General features: G+C 35.7%; 1 protein-coding gene across 1 annotated transcript in view; it reads left to right on the plus strand.

Moving 5' to 3' along the window:
- Positions 1 to 14,382, plus strand: part of LOC132717984 (uncharacterized) — an 81,370-nt gene that overhangs the window by 3,017 nt on the left and 63,971 nt on the right. The window contains exons 4-13 of the mRNA XM_060701592.1: positions 442 to 562; positions 1,115 to 1,294; positions 1,963 to 2,115; positions 2,621 to 6,801; positions 7,337 to 7,521; positions 8,027 to 8,484; positions 8,657 to 9,988; positions 10,446 to 10,582; positions 10,948 to 11,128; positions 13,683 to 13,960. Of these exons, the coding sequence (XP_060557575.1) occupies positions 442 to 562; positions 1,115 to 1,294; positions 1,963 to 2,115; positions 2,621 to 6,801; positions 7,337 to 7,521; positions 8,027 to 8,484; positions 8,657 to 9,988; positions 10,446 to 10,582; positions 10,948 to 11,128; positions 13,683 to 13,960 (7,206 nt within the window). The remainder of the gene's footprint in view (positions 1 to 441; positions 563 to 1,114; positions 1,295 to 1,962; positions 2,116 to 2,620; positions 6,802 to 7,336; positions 7,522 to 8,026; positions 8,485 to 8,656; positions 9,989 to 10,445; positions 10,583 to 10,947; positions 11,129 to 13,682; positions 13,961 to 14,382) is intronic.

The following is a 14,382-nucleotide window of genomic DNA, read 5'->3' on the forward strand; positions in this document are numbered from 1 at the left end:
AGTATGAAAGCTATACACATGAAACTTCATAGGATGATAGATCTCATTAAAAATAATTGCAATGTACAAGGACCGGTACTCTGCATTTCTTATTTTTGAGTTTTCACCCTTTATATATTTTCATACTTTATTTTTGACCAGGCCATTTCTCATAAATTATAAAAGATATGGACTTGAAACTTCATAGAATGATAGATCTTATTGATAAGAAGTGGTGCAGTGCATAGAAACTGCTGCTCTGCACTTATTATTTTTTGAGTTATTGCCCTTTGTTAGTTTTTGTATTTCATTTTTGTCCTGGCCATTTGTCCTAAACTATATTGTTGACAAGGCGACACATCCGACTCGCGGAGTTCTAGTCTTAAATAAAAGCCAATTGTCAAAAAACTTGATGAAATGGTTTTATGGTTTTACTTGAAGTTTCATTTCTTTTTCTTCTAGCTTGATGGTTTGTTAATTGGTGTTTTAAATCTAACTCTAGAAGAGGACCGGAAAATGTACATTTCTGACTCGGCATCGAATGGAAGAATTATCAACGGGAAGCTAGAAACATTTGAAAATGGTATGTTAAAGTGTCTTTCAAAAATATGTTAAGAAGTGACAAATGTACAGAGGTATTAGATAAATTAATGAACCACAATTGCAGACTGGATGACATTACTATCATAATATAATTTTCCTGTTATTGTTGCTGCTACTTTTAAATTTTGCCTGTGCAGCTAGGCATTTTGAAATATTTCACGGTAGGAAACTAACTGACTGGTTGCAAAAAAATGGTATTGGTTCTACTAAGGTTCCATTTATGATAGAAATGATGCTCAGAGGATCATTTTTGGGAGTTCCCTAACCAAATTTAAATCTGTATTGATAGTGTTATGTTAAAGTGACTTTAAACTCGACCAAACATAAGGATAGGTAAAGATTAAAAAATAAAGGCATTTTGTTTCAAGAAAATTTTGATTTTGTAGACTGACAAGCTATAAATTTAGGTCATTAGATTCCTTATTTTATATTTATCTATTTTAATCTTTGATCAACCAATTTTTGAATCTGAGATGCCAAATCTTACCAGCTTGTGAGTTTATGATTATTGGCTAAAACATGTTTTTTCCAGGAGTCCTAGGCATAGGAAGACTTGCAATGCAAGCAGACTCACTTATCAGACATGATGACTATTTCAACTTTGAGGCTTCAGATATTCACATGAGGTACAATTCTAAAATCCTCGCAAAGAGAATAACTGTTATAGCAGGCAATATTCATATGGAAGGAGAGGCCACCTTTGATACTACAGGTATATTGATTGTAATTTAATATTTTATGAGATATTTATTATATTGTGGGCCAGTTTTGTAATCTGTGTGGCTTTAAAAGTTTGAAAGGAGGTGGTCATAGAAACCAATTTGTATTGTAAACTTGGTGATATTTAGCTGGTTTCCTTTATTCTAAATGATTAGCGAAGGGTAAATATGCATGTATATATGTAAGCTGTCAGTAGATCTACAATGATCAGCTGATAATAAATTTATCTCCATTAAAAGAAAATGCACCTAGAAAGCTGTACAGGACTTTGCAAAACAGCCATGCTATGATTATTTTCTTCATATTGTTTTGTTGAATATAAAAGAGTGGACATTCTCTGCAGCTGATTAAGATTACTAACAACAAAATAAAACACACAAAAAAGGCCAAATTAAAACTGGACATAGAATGTTAAGAACACTAAGACCAAATTCCAATTATTTTATGCTGAAATTAAAATCTATGATTAATTAAAACATGAAGCTTTGATATTGATTTCTTATCAATTATTTGTATGCATTAAATAGAAATGTTTGATGTAACAGAATTTACCTTTTAAATGTTTGATCACTGTCACCCATGAAGTGGGATTATCTTTAAATATATGTAACAAAGTAAACACTACTCACTTGTATGAGATACATGTACATGCACTTGTAGGACGTGGAGGAGAAGGAACTGTAGAAAATACACAAGGAGGTGAAATCAATGTGAAGTATGCGGCCGATCTAACTACTGTAGTTAGCAGTGTGGGTCTAGGTGCTGGTCATGGCGGTTATGGTGGTGGGGCTGATCATGATAATTACAACTCTGGTATGTTACACAATATTTGATACCTATTAATGGAAAGTAAATTTATGAACTTCAGTGAAAGAGGAATAATATTTAAATTACTCAGAACAAGTGTAAATTTATTACAAATCTGTTTATTTCTTTGATTTGATGTTTGTATTGCCTGATTCAAATTAGCAACAATAAGCTTGCTGGGTTGATTACTTTTGAATTCCATTCATACTGTGTTTCCTAAATGTCACATAAATATGTGGTTTTAAAGGTGCATGTTTTCATAGCTGTAAGGCTTCATGATTTATAGTGTATAACAATGTCAGAAATTATATTAAGAATAGTTTGAGGTACCATGATAACGTTGTTTGATAGAAGTAGGTTTTACAATAACTTACCCATATTAAGAATTGCAAAATTTGTTAAGAATGAAAAAAATGTCAAAAGTAAAAAACTTTTAGTAAAGAAGTTAATAGATAATAGATACATACAATGCAATCAGCATATATTGCAATCAGGTCATTAATTTTTACAGGTAAACCATATGGGTCTTACAGTAAGCCACATCACACCGGAAGCAGAGGTGGTGGGTTTAAGCCTGGCATGGGAGGAAGTCGCATTGATGTTAAAGTATCTAAAGGTTTCCATCTAGACGGGAATGTTGTAAACCTTGGTGGAGCAGCAACTGGCTTGAACAGTGGAGGTGGAAGTGGTGGTAGTGTGCTTGTTGTCACACAAAACTTCTCAGGGCATGGTCTCATCGATGTAACAGGAGGTAGTGGGTTTGGAACAGGATATGGGGGTGCTGGAGGAAGGGTAGCTGTACATGTTAAATGGTTCAGGGAGTACACAGGAGATTTAATAGCCTATGGTGGTTATGCTGGGAGTGATGTTGACAAAACAGATGAAACAAGACATGGGGCTGCTGGAACAGTATATACCACTGACTCTAATGATGTTGGACTTGATAAAAAGGAAGTGACCAAAGTAAATGGTACTGAAACATTCCTTGATGGTTACACTTACCTTTTGATAGATAACAGTAATAGAAACAAGATTCTAGGAACCATGGTGATGATGGATGAAGGACAAAAACCATACAAGTTTGAATTTAATGAAGTTGATGCTGTAAATCATGCAGTATTATGGATTGATGGCGATGATTCAGAACTAACAGTTCACAAGTTTAATGGAGATAGAACTGGTTTAATGCATCTAATTGGACATCAGAAAGTTTACTCGGAATACGAGGAGTCTACACCTGGTTACACAGTTGCCCCAGTGAGCTACAAGATTGAAAAAGATGCAGAGATAATATTACCATCAACTACAATTATTCTAGGAACACGGTCAGACATGAATGGTCTCATGACTATGGTACAAAATCTCACAATTGCTGAAGGGGCAAATTGTAAGTTCACTTCTACCTCCAGAACTGCTCTTATTGAAGCAGGCAAATATGTTCATGAGACAAAACCAGGAAACATAAGTCTGAGTCATCTTACAATACAGCGAGGCTCAGAAGTGACTTTCACAGAGAATCCTGGACTTAATCTTGTTCTTAATCTCATTAAACTTAGCATTAAGTATGAGGGACTAATGTGGATGAATAAGGGTACTATCTTTTCAGCAAATGGTGTAGTCGAAAGTCTTGGCTTGCTAAACATAGATTTTCAGGGTCATAGTGCAGCGAATGGCATTGGAGCTGGGGGTAGTAGTGGTAGCAATGGTCATGGTGGGGCTCATGGAGGTCATGGTGGTGCCCCAGAACCTGTTAATCCTGAAATGGTAAAGGAAAAGCCACATGATTCAGTTTACAGACCAACTCATCCTGGAAGTGGAGGAGGTAATGGTAATGGAGAAGGTGGAAGAGGTGGTGGTTATCTTAGATGGGAAATTGGAGAAACGCTTTGGATTGATGGAGAAATTTCACTTGAAGGGGAAGCTGGTAAAAGTGGTAATGGTGGAGGAGGAAGTGGTGGTGGGATATTTATAGAAACTATGAACTTCACTGGATTCGGTCATGTAGACTGTCATGGAGGTGCAGGAAAGGGAAATGGTGGTGGTGGATCTGGTGGGAGGATTGCTGTGCATATTAATTTCTCAAATCGTTTTATTGGCAGGCTGAATGTGGTTGGAGGACGAGGAAGTGGAAGTTTACCATCTGGGGCAGCTGGCACAGTATATCTACAAGAAAATGCTAGAGGACTACAATATGAAGATATTAAGTATGATAATGTTACTGGAAAGGAAATCATTACAGCGGAACATGGTAGGTTGGAAATAAATAATGATGATTTGGACAGTCATCTGTATGTAGACCACAAAGAACCATGGCTGTACACAGTGCTGTTTGAAGAAGCAGATAAAGAATATGAATTTGATGAAGCAATGCTTGAAGGTCATTCTAACCTCTTGATTGAGTATCCAATTGGTACAAATGAAAGAGACCGTTATGCAGTTGAAGTTTGGATACATCTTTTCCATGGTGACAGAACTGGAGTGGTGAGAATAAGGGAAGGGCAAAGGTTATATGTAGAGATTGTTGAATCAGTTTCTAACGAAACAATAGCACCATGTAGCTTTAGAATTGATAATGGTTCCGAAATTTTTCTGCCTACCACAACTAATCTTCTTGGAAGTAGAACTGTTATGGCAGGTAAAATAACAGGTGTTGAGGATATGATGATCCGAGGCGGCTCAAGCTTGTTTATGGCAACAGGCCAAACAGCTCGTATGGAAAACAGAGAATATGTAATGGAGACTGAACATGGAAACTTCACATTTGGAATACTAAGAGTAATGGCTGGAGCAGTAGCTAGGTTTAGAGACATAAAAAAAGTTTGTGTAATAAATGTGGCAGAATTCTATGTGAAATACCAAGCACTGCTTTACATGAACTTTGTAAAGGTTATTTCTGCATACGGGCACATTGAAAGCAAAGGTGAACTAAATATGTTTGGTGTTGGATATACACCAGAAACTGGTCCTGGTGCAGGTTTCACACTATCAGATGGGACAGGTCTAGGTGCTGGGCATGGAGGCTACGGTGGGGGTCCAGACCCCAATTTTGGTGGATACCCGTACAACTCCCACAAAACACCTCTTGAAGCAGGAAGTGGCGGAGGCAATGGGGGTGGTGTTGGGGGATCAGGAGGAGGATATTTAGAATGGGATGCTGGTGACTTGATAGAAATCAATGGATATTTGACTGTGGCAGGTTCTAATGGAGTTGGTGGGAATGCTGGTGGTGGTAGTGGTGGGAGCATTTTAATGTATGCAACAAATATAACAGGACATGGGATAATGGCGGTTAATGGAGGAAATGGTATAGGGAAAGGTGGTGGAGGTTCAGGTGGAAGAATATCAATCAGATGTGAAATGCGTTACTCCTATGGTGGTCAGTATCTTAATTACGGGGGAGATGGTTCTGGAAGTTACAGAAGTAAACATGCTGGTGCCTCAGGTACTACTTACAAAGAAGAGAACTTGAGAGAACTTGAATATCGTCATAAGAAGTATGACCCAGTGCACAATACCACTTTTCTTGATGTAGACCACAAAATGATTCATTCTGATAATCGTCTGAAGTACAGCCCTGCCCCTACATTAATACAGGACCCTCCAATGAAATGCTATGAGTTTGATGAAATGGAAATCACAGGTTCGACAGTCACATGGATATACAATTGCTCAATACCAGTTCCAACCGGATCTACTTTCACCTGGATAGAATATTGCTCAGGTGATGTTCCAAGTGTAAATGAGTCTTTATACAACTGCTCTAATACATACTTTGTAGAACTTGTAGCTCATAAATTCATAGGAGACAAAACTGGTACTCTACACGTTAGGGAATATCAAAGAGCATGGGTAGAATACATTGAATCTATCTCCAACATTACAGAGGCTCCTGTAAGTTACATTATTTATGATAATTCAGAAATTGTTTTTCCATCTGAAGTACATATTCATGGAACAAATAGCACATTTGCTGGTCTTATAACTGGAGTGCATAGTTTATATATTGAAGATGCTGCAAGAGCTGAATTCAAAAGTACAGGAAACACATCATTCCTTGAAAATGGAGAACATTTCAGAGCTACAAATCCTAGTCATTTTGCATGGGATCAACTACACATTAAAAGAAATGGATATGCTGGATTTTTAGATATTGAAGAGTTCAGTTTAGAAATTAGTGAAATCAAGGTCAAATATCAAGGAAATCTATACATGAATGCTGCAAAAATTAATAGCACTTACTCATGGATTGAAAGTGAAGGTGTATTCCATCTAAATGGACATGGGTCAGCTGCAGAGGCAGGGTTTGGTGGTGGTTTTACCAGGTCTGGTGTAGGATATGGTGGTGCTCATGGCGGTTACGGTGGTGGACCTGATCCTACAATTGCACCTCATCCATATGGCAGCATCTTGATACCGAAAAAGGATGGCAGTGGTGGTGGAAATGGTGGAGGAAAAGGCGGTAGTGGTGGAGGAGTTTTACACTGGATAAATAGCCATTACTTTGAACTGCATGGTCTACTTGCTCTACAGGGAACCAATGGAATAGGAAATAATGCAGGGGGAGGCAGTGGTGGTTCCCTGCTCATTGAGACAATGAACTTTACTGGACATGGGATAATTGATACAGCAGGTGGGGATGGTTCTGGTAAAGGGGGCGGAGGTTCAGGTGGCAGAGCTGCTATACATTGTGAAGTAAGAGTTCAAACTTTTTCTTGAAAGAATTATCATAAATATTTTTGGTATATAGATATTTTGATTTAACCTTATTAAGGCAAGGTTTGCTAGTTCTATAGAAATTAATTGCATTTAAAAGCAGACCTTTTGATTGATATGTTTTTAAGTACACATTTTACATTTGCAAAACAGTAATAGTAAATCATCTGATTGGAAATATCAACTTTTGAAAGCATTAGCTAAATGTTTTATTAAATTATGCATATGTTAATATGTGATAACTTTGTGTTGAAAACATAACTGACACTTTCAGCCAATGAATTCACTGGACAGTAGGTTCAACTTAATTTGCACTTCATTAAGATACATGATGCTGTCTTTTTAATTTTTGTTACTTAATATCTTGCTTTTACTGCTAAGAATCGATAAATTGTTTTTGATTTTTTTGTACGAAACAGAATTTTTTTCCCAATGTTCTGCTTAAATATTTTAACCAGTGGTGTATCCAATGGGGTATGATTCAAAATAAGAATCATTGCACATTTGATTTCAGTGGAGATATTGGTATGGTGGTTCATTTTTGAATGAAGGTGGTATAGGTGGTACCATAGATACCAAGCACAGTCATGCAGGGGCAGCAGGCACAACTTATGTGAAAAACAATAGGAGACCTTTAGAGTACAGGATACTAAAATACATGAAAGGATCAAATATCACTTACTTTGAGGTCGATCACAGGTTTGTTGAAATTTTGTTTGCTAACCAAAAATGTTTGATAAAGCCCTCATGTGGCTGAAAATTTAAAATAATTTATAAAATAGTTAAGTTTTGAAAATAAAATGCTTGTAAAGTCTTAAAAGTCTGAAATTTCCATTTTCTTGATTATCATTGAAACAAGGTTGACTTTATATTTGAAACATATCTGAAAGATCACGAGCTTAAACAGCAGACCAGATTTCACATCTTTTTAAGGCATTTTGATAAAGCTTTTATAATAGTGTTATAGTACCTAATTGGTACAATCAAAGTTTATTATGACCTGTTTCAAACCTAATTTGAGATATCAATTTTTTTAATACTATTATCTGTACAATTATATCTTTCTTTTGGCTTTAGAAATGACTTTTAAATGTCCTTAAGCTACCCCCTTTCCCACTTATCATAGCCAATTTCTATCAAAGACATTGATGGGGTTATGAATTACATTGAGTATTTCCGGTATATATTAAATTTATCTTTGTAGATACTTACACATGGATAATAAGGGCATTAAGTCTCCAGTACCTACCATGGTAATGGAAAATGAAACAGCTGTATATGAACTAGATGAAATGCAAGTTGATGGATTCGTAAGGGTATTATTTTATCACCCTGAAAACAACATTGTCAATGTTACCATACACAGATTTATTGGGGATCGCTCAGGCCAAGTTCACATCAGATCAAAACAAATAATATACATAGAATATGTGGAATCAGAAACAAATGTCACCGAAGCTCCTGTAAGTTACATTATAGATCAGGGAGCTGAAGTTATCTTTCCAACAGAAGTTCATATGCAAGGGATTAACACTACCCTTAATGGCCTGATAGTAGGCGTGCACCATTTATATATCGAGGATGGATGTACACTTACTGTACTCAGTGAGGCTACAACTGCTCAACTTCAAGATGAAGAGTATATTGATGTCACAAAGCCTGGTCAGTTCGAATTGCCGACAATTAATATAAGAATGGATGGAATTTTGGAATTTAGAAAAATATTATCAGACATTACAATTGGTGCTGCTTTCCTTGAACTTAAATATGGTGGATTGGTATTAATGAATCATGGTTATGTGGTAGCTGGGGATGTTGATTTGGAATCAAACAGCAAGTTTAGTCTTGAAGGTAAAGGTTTTAAAGCTGAAGATGGACCTGGAAAAGGTATTGGGAATATGGGAGGAAGTTATGGTGGAGTTGGAGGTGGTGCTGATGACTACAAAGCTTATGGTTCAGTGTTTGATCCTATTAATCTTGGCAGTGGTGGTGGCGGTATTTCCACAGGAGGATCTGGAGGAGGCTTCGTTGAACTTTACGATAGGAAAGTCATTCCATATTGATGGCATTGTGGATGCATATGGACAAGATGCCAGTAGTAACGGAGGTGGTGGTAGTGGTGGAACAATCTTCATAAAGGCCTACAACATGTCAGGTTATGGCACATTGGATGTTTCAGGGGGAGATGGTAGTGGAACAGGATATGGCGGAAGTGGAGGTAGAATTGCTGCTCATATAGAAAGTTTTAATCTATATGCTGGTAAATATCTCTCGCATGGAGGCACAAGTGGCAAAAATGATGCACAAAATGCAGGTGGTCCAGGAACAATATACAAGTTTGAGTCAAATAGAGGTCCACAATATCGTGAACTTAAATACAATCCTAGACTAAACAGAACTTTAATAGAACCAGAACACAGAAAACTTACTGTTGAGAATTTTAACTTGAAAACTACCAACCCAGCTGTTGTCATGGAGACAGATAGTATGTATTATGAGTTTGAAGAAGTACAAGTAGAAGGTTACAGCTATGTTCATTTTTACCATCCTCGCACTGTTCACGTTGTACAGGTGAAAATTCACGAGTTAACAGGCAACAAACAGGGCATGATTAGGGTACAAAATAATCAACAGTTGATGATACATTATGTAGAATCCACTCATACGTATCTGGATACTCCATGTGGTTTCCATGTCGACAAAGATGGTGAAATAATTCTGCCTTCTACAGTTGTCATGCTAACAGAGAAAACCATCCTCGGCGGAACGATGATCAACGTTGAGGAACTAATAATTGAAAGGAATGCTGAATTTATTATTGATAATGATGCCTCTACTCTAGCTGTTACAGATTTTAAGTTTGGAATATTGCAAACACCTACTCCTGGTATATTTGATGTTGCTATAATATCAATAAACTATAAAGGTTTATTTACAACAAATATGAATCCCTATCATGTAACGATAATGTCAGGACTGTTGACTGTACGTAATGGTGGAAAACTAGCAGCAAAAACTCAAAGGGTTACCTTGGAAACAGCAGATCTAGATGTGGAATATGGAGGACTTATTGATGGCACAGGTCAAGGATATGAGAAAGCTATAGGACCTGGGAAAGGAGTTGCAAGTTCTTATGATGCTAGTGGAGGCGGGCTTGCCAGTAAAGGTAATGTTGTTTTCTTCCTTCTAATCCTATCATTAAATGTTCTAACTTCAAGAAAGCTATATGATGCTTAGATCTTACTAATTTTATTTTATACTAATAAGTTTTAAAGACTTTTTAGGTTATAGGTGCAAAATTTCAGATTTTTTGCTGTGGAATAATAATAATTCTTAATGTGAAAAATGTCCCAAAATTGAAAAGTCTATTATGCAAGGCATTTCAATCAAATCTGGCTAAGAATATCCCACATGTGATTTTTAATATATTTCTGTGTACGATTCTTTATTATCTTTTGCAAATCTTTCGGTTTTATATGACCCTGTCGATCATAATGTAAGAAGTTCAAATTTTATACTTTTAGGCTTTTGGACCTTAGTGGAGGTCCTTTAATGATAATAAATATTCAATGTTCAATTAAATTGCTTCTCAAACACAATGTATAATTCAATCTGTCATCCAGGTGGCAGTAGCCAACATGGGGCAGTAGGAGGATCATACTATGGAACAACAAACTGTGATGGGTTTCATTATGGCAGTGGAGGTGGTGGTGAACATGGGGGTGCAGGAGGAAGTTACATAGAAATCAATGCTGGGACTGTAAGTTTCCTTCTTTTTTTGTTACAATAGAAATATGAATCCTACAAGATATGTTGGTATTCTTATATACCTATACATATTTCTGTGCATTTTAGGAATAAACTGCAAACTTAGTATAAGACTACATATTGTGGTTATGATTGAGGTTGTAAGCTCATATGCTACTGTAAGACAATAATACAGTGGATGAAATGACATTAATTTTCTTGAAAAATTACTTTAAAATTAACAATTTAAACAACGGTAATATTTGCAAGAATAATGTCTGACATGCTTTTGGTGTTCAGATTTGAACATCCCCATGACAGATATTACTATTTCATTATTGACACATGATTGATATTGCAAAAAATTTACAATTTAAGCGACTAACACTGTATGGTACCATATCTGTGAATGGAGAAGCTGGTCTAGCTGGTAATTATAGAGGTGGTGGTGGAAGTGGTGGTACAATCAAGGTCAAGGCTAGTACACTTGTAGGACGAGGAATCTTCTCAAGCATTGGTGGTTCTGCATCAACTGGAAAATACAATAATGTAATTGTTGGTGAGTAAACATTAAAGGTTTATTTTTATGAACATATATATGAAGCAGATGTTATTTAAAATTTTTATATATGCTTTTCATTATTTCTTTTGTTCGCAATTTGTAGTAAATATAAAGTTCTTTCTCAGCATCATGGTAACTACATATAGAATTTGAATATCGTATTTGTTGTCATGGAAACATACTTGATAAATTCATTCTCAGAGTTATTAAAAAGTTTCTTATACTTAGTCAAAGAGAAAATTGCAGTCTCTGAGCCAGTAAAATTGAAATTTATATCAAATTTTTTGAAATACAGTGTAGATCATTTCTACCATCTTTTATAGTAAAACTACCTTCTTTTTTAGTAAAATTGAAAATATCTGTCTTAGCATAAGTAAAATAGTCTGAACATCTTTCTTAACAAAATAGGAAGTTTACCTCATTGTTAAAACAAAATTGAAAAGGGTTATTATACATACATGTATGTGCATACCCAAAAGTAGAAGAGCTAGGTTTTTGTGTCGCCTCTACGGAGTAGTGGCGACATATAGGGATCACTTCTCCGTCGTCTGTCTGTCCGTCCGTCTGTCTGTCCGTCCGTCTGTCTGTCCGTCCGTCCGTCACAAAAATTGTCCGGACTACTCCTCATAAACTACTGGTGCAATTTCATCCAAACTTTACAGGAATGATCAGTACCAAGTCTAGTTGTGCATATTGTCAGCATTTTCCGGTTCAATGATTTTTGTCAGAGTTATGGCCCTTTAATAATTTTTAATTTTAAAGTTTGTCCGGACTACTTCTCTTATACCACTAATGCAATTTCAATGAAACTTTACAGGATTGATCTGTAGCTCAAGTCCTTGCGCATATGCACGGGTTTTTCCGGTTGAATGATTTTGGCCGAGTTATGGCCCTTTGATAAAAAGGTTTCTTTTTCTGTGTGTTGCCAGATACACAAAAGCTTGTCCGGACTACTCCTCATAAACTACTGGTGCAATTTCATCCAAAACTTTACACGAATGATCAGTACCAAGTCTAGTTGTGCATATTGTCAGCATTTTCTGGTTCAATGATTTTTGTTTCAGTTATGGCCCTTTAACAATTTTTATTTTTAAAGTTTGTCCAGACTACTTTTCTTATACCACTTATGCAATTTCAATGAAACTTTACAGGATTGATCTGTAGCTCAAGTCCTTGCGCATATTGCACGGGTTTTCTGGTTGAATGATTTTTGGCCGAGTTATGGCCCTTTGATAAAAAGGTGTTTTTTTCTGTGTGTTGCCAGATACACAAAAGCTTGTCCGGACTACTCCTCATAAACTACTGGTGCAATTTTATCCAAACTTTACAGGAATGATCAGTACAAAGTTGTTAGTCTAGTTGTGCACTGTCCGTCTGTCTGTCCGTCTGTCACAAAATTTGTCCCAACATGAAATTGGCCATCATGAGGCGACACATGTGATTACTGATCGCTCTTGTTAATAAATATTCCTTACTTGTTCCGAAGTTATCGTGTGTTCCTCTCATATTAGTTACTTTAGAAATTGAAAATTAGATAGAAAACTATACTGGTTGGGACCATCAACCAGACACTTTTGAACATTTTTTTCATACAGATTTCATAATTTCAAACAGAGAGACCTGAAAATTTGACACAGTACAGCTAGGTTCTTCTCCTAACTAACAAACTAGATTATATTGATACTTATATCTGAGGCTCGTTAAGGAGGGTATCAAAATTACCTAAATTGTCTACACTACAGTACCATGTGTCCAGACAGATATGTGTATGATGTGATTTAATTCTGTTAAATGCTTGGGTATTTTAATTTTTCATTATAAACATGATAAACAATATTTCAGCAGCAATTGCTAAAGTTTTGGATATTCTTTTGTTTACTCTGCAAATGATTATAGCTGGTATGTCAGGTCAGGTATTGCACTCTTAATGCCCAAATTTTCAACATCAACATTCTTGAACGACATTGAAATATCACTGTTGAAATAAATTTAATTACTTATTTATAGAAAAAACATGCATTTATTGTTCTTAAGAAAAGTGTCTGATAGATCGACAACCAATGAACAAAGAAAAAAAACTAAATTAAGCATTTTTGGGACCGTCCGGGTTAGGTGGTTGTCCAGTTTTGGTGGTCCCCAACCAGTACCTCATTTTAAAAAAAAACATAGAAAATTTCGATTTAAGTGTTAATAAAATAGAAAAACTAATACATTTTTTAAGTAAAATATAAATCATCCATTTTAGTGTTAGTAAAATTTAGGAAAATAGAAAATTTCTACCTTATAGATGTTATCCGGAACTAGGCAAATGTGGGTTTTTCCCAGCTAATCTGTAGGTACAAACTAACTTTAACCATTATAGCTTCACGATGCACTGAACGTCACAATAGATAAGTAAACCTGTTTCACTAATTTTCGAAGCTGTAACTGTAAAAAGTTTGTTTGTACCTATGGATTAGCTGGGAAAAAACCAAATATTCTTAATTCCGGAGTAAGTCTATTTAAAAATTAAAGCATGACATGTATATATATACATCAACATTGATTACAGGAAATGGTGGGGGATCAGGAGGTAGAATCTGTGCGTATCTCTTAGAGTCTCTAAGATTCCTAGGCTCATTTATCGCTCTCGGTGGAAATAGCGCCACCTATCATGGCTCACCAGGAACAGTATGGATAAAATCTACAACAGGGTCAGATGTAACAACTCACCTGTGGGTTGACAATGGAATGAGGTCTTTAGACTGTGGGAAATATCCTGTTTATATTGATGAAACCAGCATAAATCACTTCCATCCTATGAGACAAGCATGTGTTTATCCTACAAAGGTAATTTTTGAAGAAGGAAATTTGTGAATGAATAAATTGTTAGTTATGTCCTATTGTATTGTAACGCATGTAAATTTAAAATTCAGGAGAACTATAAAATCAGATTATGTAAATATAAAGAATAAGTCAAATTCAAAATTTCCATAAAAAGTTTCTCATACTTCATTCAAGCAGTTAAAACCGAAAGTTATTCTTATTTTTGTTTTAAGCTAGCTTACGGGAAGTCCGTGGTTCCACTCAGCTTGGTGCCCATTTGTGCTTGAAATATTGTACAGAAAGGCACCTGAGGTCTTCCTCCACTAGTAAAAGCTAGAAAGTCACCATATAACCTATTCTGTGTTGGTGTGACATAAATCCCAATAAAACAAAACAAACAAACAAATTTTTGTTTCAAGATAAATGTTAATTTTAAGGTTTTTATT

This window comes from Ruditapes philippinarum, unplaced genomic scaffold, assembly GCF_026571515.1.
Source record: "Ruditapes philippinarum isolate M1 unplaced genomic scaffold, ASM2657151v2 ctg1723_1_1_1_1, whole genome shotgun sequence".
Lineage (NCBI taxonomy): Eukaryota > Metazoa > Mollusca > Bivalvia > Venerida > Veneridae > Ruditapes > Ruditapes philippinarum.